The 21,087-nt window shown below is 40.7% G+C and overlaps 1 protein-coding gene across 1 annotated transcript in view; it reads right to left on the bottom strand.

Annotated features, from left to right (window-relative positions):
- Window positions 1-332: 332 nt before the first annotated feature.
- Window positions 333-21,087, bottom strand: part of ndst3 (N-deacetylase/N-sulfotransferase (heparan glucosaminyl) 3) — a 43,806-nt gene continuing 23,051 nt past the window's right edge. The window contains exons 7-15 of the mRNA XM_008298487.1: window positions 11,783-11,965; window positions 11,114-11,210; window positions 10,048-10,171; window positions 9,287-9,461; window positions 8,703-8,873; window positions 7,183-7,292; window positions 3,416-3,518; window positions 2,287-2,397; window positions 333-587 (exon numbers count right to left, since the gene is read on the bottom strand). Of these exons, the coding sequence (XP_008296709.1) occupies window positions 558-587; window positions 2,287-2,397; window positions 3,416-3,518; window positions 7,183-7,292; window positions 8,703-8,873; window positions 9,287-9,461; window positions 10,048-10,171; window positions 11,114-11,210; window positions 11,783-11,965 (1,104 nt within the window). The 3' untranslated portion in view covers window positions 333-557. The remainder of the gene's footprint in view (window positions 588-2,286; window positions 2,398-3,415; window positions 3,519-7,182; window positions 7,293-8,702; window positions 8,874-9,286; window positions 9,462-10,047; window positions 10,172-11,113; window positions 11,211-11,782; window positions 11,966-21,087) is intronic.

Here is a 21,087-nt window from a genome sequence, read left to right as displayed (position 1 = left end):
AAAGATGAATAACCATCAAAGTCACTGCAGGTCTGCACGACAGTTCGCTGCAGTTTACAACAGGGTTTGGGCATCAAAGACTTGTCAAACTGTCATTGTCTCCCATAGTTCTCTTCTTTGTTATGATGTGGCTCTTCCTTTTAGTCCCACTTTCTTCAGAGCTGTCTTAGTCACCTGAAACAGTGATCCATCCATCCTTCCATTCATTCATTCATTCATTCATTCATTCATTCATTCATTCATTCATCCATCCATCCATCCATCCATCCATTCATTCATTCATTCATTCATTCATTCATTCATTCATTCATCCATCCATCCATCCATCCATCCATCCATCCATCCATCCATCCATCCATCCATCCGTTCTGTTTCAGTTTGCAACGCGTCTTTGCGTTTTCCTGACATCTTCTGCTCCCTTCAGCAGCATCACAGCTCCTAAGCGAAACAAGGCACCCCGTCCTTGCCTTTACCTCAGGGTGCACTAAAAGGCCACAGACAGTGCATCTGAAAGTCAGGTGCTCCTGGTCGCTTCCTGGTCTCTGACCCCTCGACCTTTAACCCTGGCTCATGGATGCAAAGGTTATCTAACCTTCAGAAAGTGGTAAAGAGAGGAAGGGGATGGAGTGGGAGACACAGACAGAGGAGAGGGGAGAAAATGGGATCAATTTAATTGCACTTTACTTATTAATTCAAATGTCAACGACAGGAACAGAAAAATAATATACTGTGAATGAACAAAAAACCTAAAACAGACATGTCAGTTGCTCCATCTGATCTCATAAACAATGACAACAGCTCCACAGGTCTGCAAACAAATGCAGAGATGAGGTGAGACCGCCACTGCCATTATGGAGCTTCATGCATTTAGCATGCTTTGAATACCTTGACGGGATTAGGAGGTAATCCGGTTCGGAAGATTACATTTTGCTTTTCAGCTCTCGCCAGTTTCATTTGATGTGTTTTGTGTTTTACATGAGGAATTGCTACTCTACCCAAACATTTTGCTTTTGTTGTTAGCTTTGTATTGTTTATCTTAGGGATTAAAGCTGCAGTAGGCATAAATCTGAAAAAGGCAGAAAAAAAGAAAAAAGAAATTTTAAATTAAAAATACAGCCCTCCTCTTGCAGCTCTTCTATCTCTTCTCTCTGTCCTAAGCCCCTCCCACCAGACAAACACAGGCACCTACACACATTTCAAACAGTCAATGTCAAAGTCAACATTCATGTGTGGCTTCAAACAAGATTCCAACACAGAAAGCCCACTGTTGATCCCAGTGCACCATCATGTCCTGTGCCCACTAAGGACTCTGTTGCTCTTTATACACTCTTACCTGATCTGGGTGAAAAGTCCTATAATTAAGTTTCAAGCTTGTTTTTTTGTTTGTTTTTTTTAATGCCTGAAAATTGAGACAAGAGGAGGTGCAGAAATCTAGTTTCCTCTCAGTAAGATTACAATATGCTGAAGGGTTATTATGGAATTTCTACCCAGTGACACCAAGGAGATACTGCCTACCCCGACTTTAAGAGTCCACAACAGATTTCTTCATCAAGTCCTCACTATAAATGATGGAGTCACAACATTTTCTCCAAAAGTGTGACCAGCTTTTACAATATTTCTGTGTTCTGTGAGTCTTACTGTTCTTAATTTGAAGTAAACAGAACAAATTTTGAAAAAAAAAATAATGTTAAATATTTCTGTGCACTTGAGTTTCACAATATTTTAATAAAATCTAATCGCAGTTGGGATTTTGCAGACATTACCAGCACTGTCAGTCAAATTAGGTAAAACCACACAGGCTAAAAATCAGTGCATCAAAACTGGCCTTGTATGGGTCACCACGAACGCTGTTGCTTTAACTACTACGAACTAGTGTTGGTGTTTTGTTTTATTGTAACATTGCTCTTCGGCAATTTACTAAAACTTAAATACAGTAATTACAGCCAAACAAATACTGACATGTATGCTATAACAATTCTATACAAATTTACTTAGCAAATTTTAGTTTGTGTGAATAACCCAGAACAGAAGGAGATATTTATATTAAGGTTTTGTAAACCATTTTGAAAATAAATCAATAAATGCATGATTTACAAGACTTTAAATGAAATTGTTGCACATTTTAGTCACGAAAACAAATGTTATATTGAAATACTTCAAATCAGAAATCAGGTTTTCAAGAGCCACAGGAGCAAAACATGCAACCGTCCAGTCTAATCCACTGGAAATCACTTCAGAGCTTGTAACTAGCATGTATCATGTCGGTGAGATGAGCATGCTGCTGACCTTCTGCAGCTCCTCTCTTAGCCAAGAGGGAAGGGGCTGTCCGAGGCGATGCAGCAGCTTCGACAGCTCCACATTGTGTTCCCTGTAGTACCTGGAGAGATATGCTCGTGCCTACATAGAGTGGCAGGGGAGAAAAGATGGAGGAAGTGGAAACATATAATAAGATACACGGAGGTATGGGAGGAGTAAGGGCGATGGAGTCAGGAAATAAAACAAACAGGTAAAGAATGCAAGGGTGACATGTTGCAGATGGAAAAAAAAACAAAGTATATAGAGATGTGGAAATGGGAAGAAAGAAAGGAAAAGGAGGAGAGGCATGGAGAAAAGGAAGGATTGAAGGAGAATAAGATTAAAAGAAAAAACATTTGAGTAGGGATAAACAAAAATTTCAGAGAGATTAATGATGTGCTGCAATCTTCAGATCAGTTTATTTCGCCTTAGAGCTCCCAGGTCACAAAGTGTTGAGTGCTATCAGCAGAGCTAAGAAAAGAGAGGAGGAAAATTACATGAAGGATGCATAAGATCCATTATCTCTCATCTCTCCCCCTCTCTTGTCTCTCCTCCCTGGTGTTCCCTCAATCTCCTCCCCCCTTCTGTTCTCTCTTTCTGTCCCCTCGGTGGAAACTCAAATACAGTTTAATTATAGGTGACACAGAGGCACAGCCATTCGCCACATGTGAGCACATGCGCGAAGATAAATTGCATCTGTGTGTTTGTCTTCATGAGAGAGCAAATGTGTGATTCATTGTCTGCAGGTCTGGTCTTTCCTCAGTGGAATCCACGGCCAGGACAAAGATTTAAGGATTGGATTTTCTCCTTCTACCTTACTCCCTCCATCCTAACTCTCCCCTATTCTCTCTCATGGGTGTAGTGTCACTATTGAGTCCTCATAATTAGGTTGTAAGTTTCTGGCTGGATCTGATTGGCTGACAGTTTCCAACCCTGTGCTGAGTCCTGTGGGAAATTTTGCCACAGCAATGGCAGACTATGTGTTGTCACTGTCAGTCAGACTGCTGCTTTTCCTGTTTTATTTTGTCTCTTTTTGAAACATTTCATTCGGTGCGTATATTCGTTTTGCTTTTTTTTCCCTGAGCATACGTCTGTTTTAATTAAAATAAAATAAGTTTACCTCTGGTTCCATGGGAGGGTACTTTCGTCCTTTGCTTTTCCCCAAGCATTTTGTCTTTCCGCCCTCAAGGAGCTGGCACCAAAAGCCCTTCTGAGGGTCAAAGCTGAGAGAAAAGCACAAAGGAGGGACAGACAGAAAAAAGAAATGAAGGGCACGAGAAAAACCTTAGTGAAAAATGTGAAATTACAAGCTTTGAATAGAAATGTCAGTGCGTTATCATTTTGAAATTAGGCCTGAAAAAAGAGCAAAAATCTTACATACACGTTCAACACATTTTGACTCTTACTTTTCAGCAATTGGTTTCTCTCTGACTGCTGTGCTGTCTTGTTTCATCTCTCCATCTCTATTGCCCTCCCTTCGCATGTCTGTTATGCGCCCTCTCTCTCTCACTATTGCTATCTTTCTTTATGCAGACACACAGCAGTTATTGTGGCAGAGACATTTTTTTCTGACTACCACATTCCCTGAATTATTCTACACACTTGAGGAAGAAAAAAAAAATGAAGAGTTTGTTATCTTTGTTCCACATGTAGGTTTGGAGTTGTTCTCAAAAGCAGCAAAAAAAATTGTCACGGAATGCATTGTGTTTTGCTATTCTTCACCCTGCCCAACGTGCGTCACAGGCCCACAAAAATATCATGTCCTGATTCTCTCCTCATGTTCAAGAGCTACGCGTCATGTTTACATCAAACCTCCTACAATCTCCGTTCAGCCTATCTCGTGTCCTGAACATTGTGGCTTTGCACAATGACTTCTGAGCAGGAGAAGTGACGCAGCGGTGGATACAAAACAATGTTATCAAAGCTGTCTTGAACAGTCTGCACATGCACCCTCCTCCTATATTATGATGTGATACACTTGATTGTGTTTTCCCGACATTATAAGTGAATAAGCTTATTGGATGCATAATAAAGTAATGCACTGGCAGTGGTAACTCTTTATGAGATGGTCAAACAGAATAAGAAACACGCGTAGGCTGCAGCTTGTTTTGTTTACTCCGTTCTAAGGAGATCTCATTTTAAAAAGTGATTACTGTACTTATTGGCTCGGTTCATTATCTGTAAAACACCCTGAAGAAGGCAACTGTGGAAACATGAGACAGTGTGTTTGCATAATAAACTAACCTGTCTTTGTTTAAAAAATCATAGATAAGCATCCAGTAAATTGCCTGGAATTGGACTGAAAAACGGTCTGTCTTATAACAAACAGTATATGGCTAATGTGTTATTTGTTGCTCAGGACAAAAAAACAAGTGGGAGATTATCTTGAATGCCATGAATGCGAGGTGCATGCCCAGGTGCACACTAATCGCAATCTTGTTAATGGAAAGAGCAGGCAACAGAAAACATGGCTCCCTAAGCAAGAACTAAGGTCACTGGGGAATGGATGCACCGTGCCTGAGATGAAAGCGCATTTTATGAAAAAGTACACAAATGTGAAGGAGAACTATTTTAATAGATTCAATGCCTCCACGATGTCCTCTGAACGGCTCTGTGAGCATCCCTTGTAATTCCAAATGTGTTCGTCTTATTAACAACGACGTTTGGCACCTCTGCAGCATATAATGTGACGACACGAAACAGACGAGGAGATTGTGGATGACTTCCAAAACAAAGTGCCTTTATAAATAACTGTGCATGTGGTTCTTGCCATCTGTATGTGCATGATCGTATATGCATGTAATGTTTATTTATGTATGTATATTAATATACAGTAAATATGTGTGTATGTGCAATACAGTGTGTATGGTTAGGAGCGCATACTCTGATATGTATGCACATTTGCTCATCTAGGGCATATATAATGTGATTTTTTAAATCATTTTCTATCTTTTATGTGTAACATTTAGATTTTGATTTATATGTATACATTCATGCATCTTTTTTGTGCACCGTGGGAGCATACAGTCGAGCAAAAAGAGAAATGAAACGATGTAAAACAACACACGTTGCTGTTAACTGCTATTGGCAGTCAGAAGATAAGGGCTAATATGGATGTGATTGAGAGATGCAAGTATTTTCTTTATCTGCATGCATCAGTGGGTGAATAAAAGAGAGAAAAAAGGAGTTAAGTGGTTCTTCTTCAGTTTTCCTCTGACAGGACAGCAGGAAGAAAGGAGAAGGGGATTAAATAAATAGGCTCCAGTGTTGAGGATCTGTCAGACCGCCGCCATGTCAAAAGAATGAGAAGTCGAGAAAAAAAAAGATTAGGCTTTTGGGTAACTCGGTCTTCAGCCAAAATACAAACTCACAACCGCACACACACACACGCACACACACACAAACACACACACACACACAGCTTGCTTATTATTCTGTCAAAATGCATCTCTTTACAAATTATTTGTATGCATGTGGGTTTGTGATTCAAGACAGAGGCACTCTCTGTCCCAATCTAAGCTACAAATTCTGGATGTCCCTGTCTGGAGGCTTGAGGGCTCGCAGGCAGATTGCATTCTGATGAGTGGTGCTTGAGAAATAAACAGTTTACCAGCCCTCCAAAACATAAAGGTCACATGCAACATCTTTAATGGAGAATGAGTTGAAACAGAGTGTCAAGAGGCGAAAGCTAAATCCCTTGAAATGCACTGAAACTCCAGAGAATTTGGTTGACATACATGTGCATATATAACAGAATAAACACATGATACTGTTTTTGAGTTGTATTAACCATTAAGAATGAGCATCAGCGAGCCAGTGACTACGACTACATCAACACATGTAAAGCAACTGGAATTTGAAGCGAAATAAAAAGATGTGCTGTATTTCCATCTGTAATGATCGTACATCAGCAACACATTTGAAGCCATTATCTCCCTCTTGCTCACTGCACGTCTTTTTTATCTGCTGTGAAAATCTGCAAAAATGTGTTCTGATTCATTATTAAACATTGTTACTGGCACTTTGTGTCTTTGCTATTTTAGTTCCTTTGGATTGACAACACACAGCAGAGCAATCATACTTTTATGTTTGCTGAAACACAGACAGGCAGGCTGTATATATGTGGGGACAGTCACTGCTCTGCAAGCTCACTCTTCACCATTTGACTGACTCCTGACAGGAATAGGCATCAGACTGGTGTTGCAAAAACAGATCTGTGTGTTTGTTATGTAATGTACATGTCATTATTAACACACCTAAATACGAGTGTGGATATATATAATATATAAAATGCTTTTGCATGATGAAGCAAATTAAATGAAATGTTAATATACTTAATGCGATCCCGACAAGATAAGTGTGAGCCACTTGAAGCATCGCTTGTCACACCTTGACTCCTACTTGTCTTGTTAATTTGTCTTAATACGTAAGAATTATGTTTCCACACCTTTCTTCTCTTATGTTTATATTCTTTTTCTTTTCTCATGTTCTTCCATACACATCCTATATACTTTATAATTATGAGCACACAATGGAATTTTTCTTTCCTTTTCTTTCCTCTAATACATAAGTCTGTGTAAAGACAGACAACGGCTCACAACAAATAGCCATGGTATGGTATCGCTGTCACACAGAGAAAAAGAGTGGAAAAGAGTATGTGGCCAGTTTAGCACCTGACCGTTCACCAGTAGATGTCAGACTTGACACAGTTTTGGGACTGGGGTCTTGTTACAGGTTTAATCCGTACTATTTTTTTTTCTACCACAGTGCATGCCAGGTGAAAGGTGCTCTCATCCCAGGACAACAGAGAACAAAAACACCAAAGAGGGAGAGAGAGAGAGAGAGAGAGAGAGAGAGGGGCACTGCCGTACTATGTGAGAGACTTACGTAAGGGCCTGGGAGTAGTTGAAGTGAGGAGTGACTCCCAGGAACTTCTGTACCTCATCCATCACTGCTGCAGGGTCAGCTCTCAGTTGGTGGCCATCTATGATCATCACCTACACATAGATACATTCATACTGTGACAATGGGTACCATAACCTAACTAACTAGCACAGGGTGTACGCAAAGCCCAGGGACAGTTGCGAACTTCAGTGCAACATGATCCGCTTCAGTGACGACAGCAAAAGTTGGAAAACTGACAGCAGGTTTAATACATCACTTTAATCTTTTTCTTCTTATGGTGAATAAACAATAACTGATTCCTACTGGCAATCTGCAACGCGTTACTTTATGCATTCACATCGAAGCACAAAAACAAGGACATTTTAAATGATGCAAAATACACTCAGTGGCCACTTTATTAAAAGTGTGCATCTGTGCAGTCTAATGCAATTCAATATAACAGACTTGGCATAATATATGCCTTTATGAAGCTTGAAGTGTTTCATATTTCAGGACAGCTTGGAAATATGCAAGTTCAATTATATCTTCATTACTGAGCGCATAGTTTAAAGGAATGCTGCATCGGATTACATTTTATTAGAACGTGTTTCAAATGGTGTGTCCCTCAGTGTACACAACATGTTTAGGCACATTAGATTCTCAACCACCACACAATACCATCAAGTCCTAAATTTAATCTGCACCATGACAGAGTCTCCAAACATACAGTCACAGTCAAACAGAACCCTCTTCAACAAGCATCACCAACACCAATCAAGGAGCCATGCAACAGATGGTTTGGCTCCCACAGAGCCCTAATCTCAAAATCACGCAGTCAATTTGGGATTGCATGAAGAGACAGAAGACAACGAGACAGTCTAAATCCACAGACGAAGCGTGACAAGTTCACCCAGATGCGTGGAGCAACCTGCCTGCCAAGTACCTTAAAAACTGTGTGCGAGGCGTACCAGAGAGAATTAGTGCTGTTTTAAAGGTAAAGGGCGATCGCACAAAATATTGATTTGGTTTTACTGTTTACTGCGCTTTGTGTGAAGTTAACTGCTGAAATAAAAACTCTTTGTGTCATGATTTTTGAAAGCATTCTTATATTACTTTTAGTACCTAATACTGCACTGCACAGTACTATACACGAGCAGCGCAGGTTATTAGAAGAATTTCTAAATATAATGGAGTCAGGCACAACACACCCACTGACTATGACCTCAATGCAAGAAAGTATACTTTAATTTAACAGCACAGGACTTATTAAAGTATTTTACAACAAAAAAGTTGCACTGGATGTGCATTGGATTGTATAAGTGCTCAGCAAGTGGATACGTAGATGCCATTGTTTCAGTTGAGAAAAAACTGTTGAGCCCAAAGCAAATCTTTTAATATGTTTCCTAAAACGTATTACTTTTTACATTTTACAAAACTAATACAAGGTTTCCACACCGGGGCAATAGAGTTAATTCATCTCCGTATGGGCATGTGTATGAGCCCCTGTCTGTGTTTGTGCATACCTGGTTAGCAGGGTAGTATGTGAGCCACCTCTCTAGGTGTGTGGCGTACAGTCCGGGGATGAGACAGCGACTCTGCAGGGAGCGTAGCTCAGCTGGCGCTCCCTGTCTCGCACTGATGACATCATAGAAGGTGAACCGCAAGGCTGCGTGGTCCTCGTGAGCTCTTTGATGCTGGGGAGGGTTCACAAGCACCAGTGTGAGTCTGCTTCATTGTCTTACACATCGAGTAATATATTCACATCTTTGCAAGAGAGAGATTTTTTACTGTGGATAATTACATAACATTTCAGCTGACATGTTGTTGGCATTTATATCTCATTAATCAAGCAGGATTAAGCAGAAGATTTCAGGATCTTCCTATACTGAGATGTAAAGATAAACAAATAGATGAACAGCCTCATTAACTCTGCACTCACAAGTGACTCCAATCACAAACTTGGATAAAGAACTCAATTTAAAGCAATACAGCGACACAGCGTGATCCTTTGATAAAGCAGGCAGCTGCGTGGAGGTAAAAAATAATACATGTACATGTAGTTACAGGTATCTAATGTATTCGCTGTGTGTTTGTGCACAGTACTTACCTGATACCAGCTGTAGGCCCTGTCAGAGGGGTTGATGAGCAGGGTGATGATCTTGGCCTTGGGCAGCAGGGCAGCAGCTCGCCGTGGGGACTCGTCTGAGGGGAAATAGTTTGCGCTCTTCTCAAACAGGAAGTCCGTGCTAACATTGGAGGGCACGGGGAAAAACTCCATGTACCTAAGGCAACAGACACGGCGAAAAATTGAGAAGGAATATAAACACACATGCACACACTGAAGATGTACGCCTCACACACAAGCATCCATCATTACTGTAAACTCAGTCACCCGAAGCCTACACAGCATCTTTACACATTTTTTCAAAGTCAGATACAACTGCTAAAGTCAGAAAGTTATAGTCTTTATCTGTGCCTTAGACAGTGATCCTAAAATAAACTTGATGATATAATTTAAACAGTGTTTAATGAAGAATTCTGAGTCAAGTCTTTATGGATGACTTTGGAGAACGCACCAGCTGTGTCTTTGTCAGTTAAGCAACCCATTTATGGGTCAATTTAGACAACCATATGTCTGTTGGCTTATGTTTGCAGGCTTAAAAGATCATTTTGAAGACGTTGTTGAACTGTTTTGAACCGCTTAATGTATCACTGACGTCTGCAAGACACATGACAGCCTGTAACAGCCTCACGAAATGAAAAAGGGGGTTGTTTGTAATCTTTCATTTCACCTTAAGCGCGGACTAATAAAAGGCAAAAACAAAGAATGAAAGACGGGGCTAAGCGCGTGTTTGTGTGTGTTCTCACCAGTCAATTCCTTTGTGGTAGTTGTTGGTGTTGAAGAACTGGACCTCCTCATAAGTCTTCGGACTGGGGAAGTTACTGGAGATGGAGGGATGCATGAGCAGGAAGAGATAAAGTGCTGTCGTTCCTGGAAGAAAGGGCATAATTCATAACTGGCTCGTTAATTCAGCTCAGCAGAGAGTAGTCTGTGTGCGAAAGTGTGCATCGCTGAGTGTGTGTTTCGGTGTGTGTGTGTTAGAGCTGTCATCCACTGATCCATACTGGATGATTTTTCCATCCGCAAGATTTATATCTTGCTGAGAATTCACTATGTGGGTGTGTGTGTGTGTGTGTGTGTGTGTGAGTATGTGTGTGTGTGTGTGTGTGTGTGTGTGTGCGCTGATCATAGGTATCCCCATCAAATGACTCAAAACCATTTGACACCAATCAGCACTGGGGCTCTGGTCATGCCCTCCATCTCACCCTCAACAGTGTCCTTCCACCCGGTATCTGCTCACACTTTCTCCCACACATCCTGTTACATTGGCCCCCCTTCATCTTGTTTCCTATTTGTTCCAGCTTCTCTGACACACCCGCTAATAAAATGAGAATTTATAGTACTGTAATTGCTGTTGGGTTTGCTAATGTTGCTCTAATGACCTCTACTCCCATTCAGAGGATTATCACCTGGTTAATTAGCAGCTATACGGAACCTCCTCACCTCTCACCCCAAACACCATCAATTACAATTTAGGAAATTGCACAGAGGCAAAACACGGGACTTACGTAATGTATACGCATTTTTTAATAAGCTCCTTTTTTTTTTCTCTGCTGTCTTTTTGACAGAGACAGAAAGATAGAAAGAGAGGGCGGTAGCTCTGTACTGTATCCCCATGCATCTAAAGTAGATAGCATGTGGGTGGAAGAAAGGAGGTAAGAGCCTCCTCCTTTGTCTCCCTCTGACAGGACCAAAGGAGCGAGGGGGATTAAATGAATAGGCTCTGATGTGGAGGATCTAGACACCTGGGCACACAGAAGGAGTCTCTTTGTTGCATGTGCATGTCTGAATGTGTGTTCATGTGTATCTCACCTGTTTTTTGTGGCCCTATGACCATGAACTTGGGCAACCTGTCGCAGGTTTTCTCTTTAGACCAGATGTCTTTATGTCGTTTGTCATCACACGGGTTCTACAGACGCACAGAAAGAAAGGATTAGAGGTTAAAGTAAGCATGTACATATTACACATAGAAAAGCAAACATGCCCATAAATCCACATCAGAGAGGATTTACTACATAAAGTGAATGAATTAAGTTTTTCTTTTTGCCTCATGAATAGTATTCCCAGACCGTATTAGCTCGCAAGGCACCACAAATTCATAAAAGCTGAATATACGTCCTTTAAGAACCGCTTTGAAAAAAGAGTAAAAGTAGAAAAACTACTTTCACAAGCAAATCTTGAGATTATCAATTTCGACAAAAATATTCATAAAGGTAAACACTATCTAACTGGTGAATCTCACCTCATTTTCTTTGTTTTTGATACAAAGTTGGCAAATATAATCACACTATCGCTCTAATTTTTCATCGTCTGCACACCAGAATATTTCAGGGCTTTGTTTTTCTGCTTTCTGCCTGAGTAATTTTGAATCTACATAATACAAATATGTTTTTAGACACAAAAGCATAGATTAAAGTGTATACACATACACAGAAATACACGCACAAGCCTGTACATGTGGGCAAATACTTGCAAACACACCTGCCAGAGAGGGTTCCTTTGTTCAGGAAAAAGCTGGAAGTACTTGTGCGCTAGCTGGAGGGGAGGGAGTGTGTGAAGTCTGAGGTTTGTCCACGAGCGAAGGAAGGAGGCCAGGTGAACAAATGTGTAGAGACCCAGTCGATCGTTGCCGTAGTTAGACAGGTGAGTCATGAATATACTTATCTGGAGTGAAGAAACAGAGCAGGGCATGGAGAGGAAAGGAGGGAAGCAAATACATATTTATTGTATTTTGCAAAATTGTGATAAAGTCAAAATCCCATTTCCCAAGTTCCCACGTTTGTTGATGTGGCTTCAATGAAACGCAAACAGATTATTCGTGTGTGATGGTTTTCAAAGTCGCCAGCTGTCCGGTGAATATCAATATTTGCTATCACTTTGCAAAGTGGCGCACAGTCACTTTTGTGAAGTAAGATTATACATTAACTTTTAACTCAACACAATTTCAAGTACAAAGAGGCAAACAGATAAACTGAAACTGATATATTCGCCACTCCTGACAGATAAAGCTGAGGAGGCAGCACAATGGTCCTCGTAGCCACCGGGTGATGGGAGAGATGCAGCTACACACGGGAGAGTATTTCAGAGTGTATCAGAGTGTGTTCATGACGGTTAATGTGTGTGAGGAGGCAGGAGAGACTCAGAGGGAGCAAAGGAGCGATAGTGTGTTGGTCTAGGCTATCCGTCCACGCCTCAGTGCTTTTATAGGCTGATCAAAGAGACAAGCTAAGATAGCTGCAGCAGACAAATGCGCACACACACACACACACACTCACAGACATGCATGCGCGCGCACACACTGACACTCACTAACACGCACATGCTCCTTTTGTGATTGCAGGAAGCTTGGGAATGTGTCTGGATGAAACGGTAACATCAGCCATTAATATATGAATTATTTGTTGAATGTGAGTATGTGTGTCTGTATGTGCATGGATGATTGTGTGTTACTATGTGGGAGAATGTCGATGACTGTGAACACACACAATCACAGACACACACATGCAGCCATGTTCCATCCCTTTAGAGGACAAAACCTTGCCTCACCCCAACCCAAGCATAACCTTTACGGTAACCAAAGCTTTACTCTGACTTTAAACTAAGTCTTAACAACAAAAGTTTATGATTTATGTGTTTTGTCTCCAAAAGGAAAGCAGGTCCCCACAATGTGAGTCTGAATAGTTTTATGTCTGCACAACAAGAGTAATGCAAGTACACATGCAAACACACAAAGGCTCATTGAAGCATACACGGTGAATTTCCTGGTGACAGAGGACTGTCGGTGCTCCTCTTTAGCGGCGAAGGTTGCTGTAGATACAGAGCGACACAGTGTCAGGGTTTGATGGATCAGCGTCCGGCTGACCTGGAAAGCTGTTCGGAATACTGATCGCCTCCGAATACTGATGGGAGGGAAGTGTCGGCGTGTGAGAGACGCCGTGGGAGGGAGAAAGGAGAACAGATGCGTGTGTGGCTCCTTTTGTGTCTTTTTGACAGAGAATGCAACAGAGAAAGAGGAGAGAGGCAAAGGTATGCATGTCAGAGTCAATTTTTTTTTTCCCTGCCTGTGTGTGTGTGTGTGTGTGTGTGTGTGTGTGTGTGTGTGTGTGTGTGTCAGTGTAAATGTTTATGCATTTGCGCGCTTGTGTATGCCAACGCAATTGTGTGCATCTGCCACTGCCGTCTTATCTTGTGCTCACTCTAAGCAAACCAGCGGTGCACCATCCAGGCTCGCCTGCTTCATATCAATCTAGCTGATGTTAGAGCAACAATGTGGAACCACTGTCAAAGCACCGTCAAGCACCAGAAACACAAACACATGCCAGTAAGAAGTGTTTGTTTGCCCCTCCTCTCCAATGAATTGTAATGTCAAAAAAAAAAAACCTCTCTCTTCGAAGCATGAATGGAGAACCTACTACTCTTGGAAAAGTGTAAAATTAAATTCAACCCTTTTCCTACAGCATATTGTGGTTTTATTTCTTTTTTTGAGCTGCGGTGCGTTATATAGGATGCGAATATTATATTGCATTGATACACAGTGAATGCAGGCAAATCTGACCTGGGTAAATAAGAACCATTTTTGTGTTGTTTTGTGCTTTTTTGAAAGCCGGCAGGGTGATCAAAAAGTGATTTATGTTCCCTTCAAACCACTCAATAGCCTATGATGTCTGACTCAGGCTGTGAGGGGACGGCTGTGTACTGCGTGTGTGTGTGTGTGTGTGTGTGTGTGTGCGCAGGTGTCTGCATGAAAGACAAAGAGAGTGAGAAGTGAGAGAGAAAATCTGAGTGTTACTGAACATGGAAACATTCATTATGGAGCTTAAGCACTGGCTGCCAAATTAAACAAAGGGGGAGAGGGAAGATGATTTGTGTTTGTAATTGGAGAGCTGCAGAAAAAGAAAAAAAAAAAACTACAGAGAGGTGGGTAACAAAGGAAAAGACAGAGTGAGTAACCTTGGCAGGTGAGTCTGAATTAAAAAACAAAAAAACAAAAAAGCCACTTGAGAGAATGTTAATCTCCCGACACCGTGCAAACTCCAAACCCTTTCGATGGAAGGACTCATTGTGGTTAAGAATTCAATTAACTGAACCATACAAACCTTTTTTTCGGCATCTAGTGCCATGTCTCATTTCCTGAATATTGGATTGCTTTGAGTCCCATATGTGCCTTTAATAAAGAATACCACTCTAATAATTTAACACCAAAATTGGGCTCAAATCGTACTTGGAACTGGACAGGGAAGGGAAGTGTAAAAATGGGAGAAATAAACGGAACCTTGCAGTCTCCCTGCTTTAATCTCTGTCCCTTGTCTTTTCCTCTCATTGCTCCTGCACAGCTTCATTTCCTTCACCTTCTCTCATCCGTTTAATGTCTTGTTCTCACTCTCTCGTCGGCTCCAAAAAGTCACTTCATGTTGTTTTTTTTTTTCTCCTCTCTACGATCTCATGCTGACCTAGATGCTCTGATGAAGCATGTCAGTCCAACATGGAGTGATGTTCTTCAAAATCCATGAACACACAAGCACACTAACACTCGCACACTAACACTCGCACACAAACGCAAATGCTGCGTCTTAGAAGATTAGGAGAACACCAGTCATGTATTTGAGTTTGTGACATGTTCCAATCCCCTCTAACATGATTAAATTTTTGAAGAAATTACTTGTTTTACTGGTCTTTGGTTGAGGCCAGATTTTAACCTTATCTATCTATCTATCTATCTATCTATCTATCTATCTATCTATCTATCTATCTATCTATCTATCTATCTNTATCTATCTATCTATCTATCTATCTATCTATCTATCTATCTATCTATCTATCTATCTATCTATCTATCTATCTATCTATCTATCTATCAGCATAAGCATGTTCGGCTTAGAAAAGTAATAAGTAAAATAAAGTATATTGTCATTTTTTGAGTGTACTGCGAGTGGACACTATTCTGCCAATGTGATGCAGTGCACAAAGGTAACTGCAGAGCTGCTCACAGTCAGCTAGAAAACTAATAGTAGATATTGTCAACTAAAAGCTTACAAGTTAAACAAATTTAAAAAACAACAAAAACAAACAAGTACTGAGCCTGGAGAAAAACATTTGGTTTGTCCCCGTGAAGCAGTGACACTGTATGCTAAATATAGTATTTTATACTAACCACTACAACATGCGTGGCGATTAATTACTTTACTGATTTTTTTGAGTGTGCTGTTAAGGAAGAATATTGTCCCACAATGCACTGTACAAGGAAACCACGGAGCGACCCACAGTTGGAAATTAAAAATGAGAGTGAAGATGCTTTAGAAACACCTTCAAATGTCTTCAGGTTAAGTTTAAGCGGCAATGGCAACTAAAGTTGTTGCAGTTTGATTGATGCCCAATGGTGTAAATATTAAATTCTTGACAGCAAGTCAGGTTATTGTATGATAATTGGAAAGACTGCATTCAGTAAGTACAGTTTATTTATAGTTTAGTACATAGTGTATACTGTTAGCATGTAGCATGGATTTGGAACACAGCACGGGTACGTATACTTATACTCCTACAGGTTTATACCTGAGTTCAGTTTTTGAAGGTACTTGAAAAGTTCTCCCAAGATGCTTGCTTGGTTGTTCCGCGCATCTAGGCGACCTTGCCACAGTTCTTCTGTAGATTTAGACTGCCTCAGTTGCTTCTGCATGTATTCCCAGACTGATTCCATTATGTTGAGCTATTTCTTCATGAATGTGTGTTATTCCCGTATGTTGCTGTTGCTGTCACGGTGCAGAACTTTTGTACGGTACTCTATGTATCTTATTGCCTCTTGCGCACCCCCTCCCACCACCACCACTCCCTGTCCTTCTCTGCTGCTCTTGCTCTCCTTCAATGTGTAGCTGCAGTCGCCTGTTTCCCATTACAGACCACTTAGTTCCACATACATTCGTCCCTGATTGAACTGTTATTGCTACTAAAAAGGAGTCAACACCCCCCAACACACACACACACACACACACACACACACACACAGAAGTCTTTGTCGTTCTCCATCATCGGCACCTCTCTTCTTCTCTCTCTTTCCCCCTCACAGTGCATCTCACTGTCTCCGTCTCATCAGCAGATAATTGAAAACTGAACGACAATACAGCAAATGATTTCGATTCAATTTATTCTGCCTGATCCAGTCAACATCTACTGGCCCTTTCCATTCTGCCATCTTTCAGTGCTCTTCTCTCACTTTGTAATTTCTTCTCCTGTTTGGATTGTGGCTTATAGTCATTGTGTGTGTGTGTGTGTGTGTGTGTTGTTGTGTTTTTTTGGGGGGGGGGGCCTGTATGTGTTGATGAGCTGCCAAAGCCTTCAGTTGCAATCAGCAGGACTCCGGAGAATGGAAAGGAAGGAGTGAAAATGAGACAAAAAAGAAGTGTGGAAAGATTCACATGTGCGAGAAAAAGTCAACATGCACAGGTTGAAATTTTTTTTTTAAAAAAGAAAGAAAAGATGGAGTGAGATAGGATTTTTGCCCTAGACAGGAGAAGACTGGTGAGAAAGCGGGTAAAACAGAAGGCTAGGAGGGAGGGAGATTCTGCTGATATTTGGTGTTTGGCTAATAAGCTTAGTGGCAGAGCTAAGCGCTAAATGTCAGCCCTGATATATGTCTATAGCTCTGCTTATGCCAGCGAGACACACATTTATACATAACCCGCACACACACATACGCAGATACTTGGATGCTTGGGGCACACAAACATATGCATTGCTGAGTGTTTGTGTGTGTGAGAGCCTATATGTGCATCACTTCCTCTCTGTATGTGTCTGGATTCTCAAGTGACAGAAGATGCCGTGACCTGAAAATTAAATCTCAATCTGTCTGCCACCTTCTCACCCCGCTCTCCCCCGTCTCCCCCACCCTCTCCTCTCCTCTCCTCTTCTCTCCTCTCTCTCCCTCTCTCTCTCTCTCTCTCTCTCTCTCCTCTCTCACCAGCTCTCTGGCCATTTATTGGGGAAAGACTTGTGCCCTATTGGCTGTTTGCAAAGTCCAATCAATTGTCGGGTGTACTGTGTACTGTATGTGAGCTCAGTGATTGTTGATGCAGCCTGGAACGATGCGAAACTATCCATACGGACACACATGCACGCACACGTGCACATGCAATGTATTGGTTGTTGTCAGTGGTAAACTGCCACTAAAGGCCAAATGTGATTTGAAGTCATTGAGCAGGAAGTGGCAATGTTACCAATGTGGAGATCATCAAACAATAGAAACCCCTGGGGGACTAAAGCGGCGAGCTACAGAACACTATTGATTACACGCACAAAGTGCATACACTAATTAAGCTTTTGCGTCTGCAAATGGAAACATAGCAGTGAGAAGCGAGAATGAATCATCAGTCTGTATATTTGCTTGCATATGTGTGTGCGTGTGTGGACGCAAGTCATGGCAAATGGCTCTCATTTAGTGCTAAAATTGCTTTTATGTTTAATAGGTCTCTTCATTCAGTGGCACAAAAAGAGGGGAGCTTCATCTCTTATTACACTGATTAAGAAAGGGAGAAAGTGAGAGAGAAGGACAAAAGATAGCAGAAACAGAGGGAGAAAAAAAATGTAATTAGCGTCTGTGTGTTTCTGGCTTTCAAGAAGAATTTCAAACCCTTGTATATATAAGTGTGTGTGTGTGTGTGTGGGTGTGTGTGTGTGTGTGAAAGAGACAGCCAAAGAAAGAGGAAAAGCAAGTGTGCAGATGACTCCCTCTTGGTTTGTCGAGCTCATGTGGAGACGATCTTAATGTAATGTTTCCCAATATTCTTCAGGGTTTTATTTACTTATGTACTATATTGCCATTTATCATAACTTCTGCATAATTCTACGATTGCATAATGCTGTTACATTCATACATTTATGATGAACATTACCATACTTTACATCACAATAGCAGCATGTCGTCATCACTAGAGTCACCATTAGAACAATCAGTACTACATTCATGCGCCTTTTGTGGCGTGATTATTATTGTGTTGTATTGTTCTTCCTAAATACATTAATATGACCTTTCAATGCAAGTCCCATCAGTAGGTTTGACTCATCAAGTTTTATTATATTCTCACTTCATAAATTATATAAATGTTTTGTGCTCATGCTTTTATTCTCAAATGGTACTTCCTTGGTCAGGTACTGGGTTGTGTTTATACATCCCCAAACAGAACTGAAACACATCTTTATGACATTTTAGGGATATAGAGGAAAAGTAGTATATATAACATAAGAAGAGGAATATACTGAGTTTTTAGTACACAGACCAGGAGTTTTAACGCTGTCCAGCAAACATAGGAGAATTTCCAATTTGAATACTTTTAATCTTTCAATTTAAATAACTCCTTATTTGTTTTCTCTTCAAAATTGGCCATATTAGTTATTCTATAAAAATAAAAGTCTATAAAAAGTTAGGCATCTGTTCCAGTAATATTGCTCCAATAAAAAAATGCAATTGGGCTCCTGTTATTTACTTTTTATGAGGCGTTCAGGGAAGTTTTCATTTCTGTTATCCTACCCTATCCCTGTGCTAGCGTCACTGCACTGGCTACCCTATCTTTGTGAATAGACTTTAAAATCTGTTTGCTCGTCTATAAAGCCTTACATAACCTTACTTCTTCCATATCACCAACTGCTTTCATTTTATGTTCCAGCAAGTCTGCTCAGATCTTCACTTGTCCTTCTTTCTAAGGTTCCTAAAGCTTTGCCACAAGAAAACCACCGAGGCTGCTTTCTGTTTTTACAGCCTGAGCTGTCGAACATGCCCCCTGTTATTCTAAGAACAGCAATATCCCTTAGTTTTTAGTAATAAAAAAGAGAATTAACAAAGGGTTGTTTTAATTTAGAGCAATTAAATCAATTTTAATTGTAACCGTTTTATTGTTTTATTGCGTTATTATAAGTGTTTTTATGAGCTTGCTCAAAGGGAATCCTTGGATTTGTTGGGTTTCTCATTGTAATATTATAAGATCTACTCTTAGTATGTGAGACATGCCTTGAGTTGACTTATGCTGTATGAATGTGACTCATGTAGATATCACTTATGTATCAGTGACATACATACAACGTAACATCGTCAACATCAATCTGACTGAACTGAATGAACATCCATCCATCCATCCATCCATCCATCCATCCATCCATTATCTCTACACTGCTTAATCCTCACTACGGTTGCGGAGGGTCTATCCCAGCTGACTCAGGGTGAAGGCAAGTCTATCACAGGGCTACACTTAGAGACAGACAACCAAGCACACTCACATTCACACCTACGGACAATTTAGAATCACCAATTAACCGCAACATGTTTTTGGACTGTGGGAAGAAGTCAGAGAACCCAGAGAGAACCCACGCTGCATGGAGAGAACATGCAAACTCCACACAGAAAGATCCCAGGTGTCCTAACAGAGACGCAAACCAGAGATCTTCTACCTGTGAGGCAACGGTGCTAACCACCGAACCACTGTGCAGCCCCTGAACTGAACATATGTATAACAAAACTGAGTTGAATGATGTTATATTTTTATGTTTTACTTCTTTTTTTAACCCTATTCAGGACTTTTGGGGTCTTTTGGACCCCAGGCCATTTGGTTTAGGTGACAGGTATTGTTTTTTTTGTTGTTTTTTTTAAGATTTTTTTTTTTTATATATATAAAAAGAGGGACATTTGTCATGCATACCGTTCTTCCTCAAATGTTACTTTGTTTTTAAGTTACTTTATTTTTAAGTTATCATGGCTTCAGTCATGTTGACTCGTCCTGCTCATGTCAACTACTGCAGAGTTGTGCTAAAGGCCACACAGTTACTGAGCTACACCTTATTATTTATTCAGTGGAGCATGTTGAAAATGACTAAGGGTACGGATTTTATAGTCACAGGTGAGTCTTGTGGTGCATTTTCCCCACTGACTCACTGCATTCATGCAATTTGTATCACTTATTGTTACAATACATGACAAGCAGCCTCTCTAATCACTCTGTTGGTTAGACAGAAAAATTATACTCCCTCCATATTTTGCTCCATGCCAACCACCTAGTTCTATGTCTATTATTAGAAAACCATTGTTGCTGCTAGAGGGAAATGTAAAACACTTCATGTGCACTAGAGATTTCTTCTCCAGGAAGGCTTTACCTGATACAGAGCAATTAGAGAAGTTCTACAGAACTGAATATGAACTAATTCCTGTTTTGTTAAATCAAGTGCCAATTGAGAGTAGAAAAAAAGCACAGTGCTTGCACAGTGCGATGCAAATGTCATGTATTATGATGCTTTTCAAAAAAAATAAAAAAGATTCAAGACCTTGGTGCTCAAAAGGAGAAACAGTGATGCACTGACACTCTGACACAGCGAAGACAGACGGAACAAAAGAGAAAAAAAAAGCATCTAAATAAATAAAACAGCTCAGAATGGAAGACAAAAGAAAGAGAGAAACAAGTAAAAGAAATAAAAAGAAAATATGAGACAAAAAGAAATAAAATTGAATAACAAAAAGATGAGACAAAGTGGTGCAGAGAAAGAAAGAAGAAAGCAAGATTGGGTTGTTGTACAAAGCTGCACTTGACTCTGTGATGTTCGGTGAGTCCTGACAGCTCCTCTAGTTCAGCACTCCCCTACCTGACACTTCAATACGGCCTACTGCTGGTCTATGAGCATCTCTTTGTGTCTGTGCATGTGCACGTGTGTGGTTGGAGGCAGAGAGATAGAGAGAGAGAGAGAGAGAGAGAGAGAGAGAGAGAGAAGAGGTAGAGGTAGAGGGAGAAAGAGATTGTTTGGGGACAGTTCCTGTG

Source organism: Stegastes partitus, unplaced genomic scaffold, assembly GCF_000690725.1.
Source record: "Stegastes partitus isolate 25-593 unplaced genomic scaffold, Stegastes_partitus-1.0.2 Scaffold29, whole genome shotgun sequence".
Lineage (NCBI taxonomy): Eukaryota > Metazoa > Chordata > Actinopteri > Pomacentridae > Stegastes > Stegastes partitus.
This window is presented reverse-complemented; position numbering and strand designations above follow the sequence as displayed.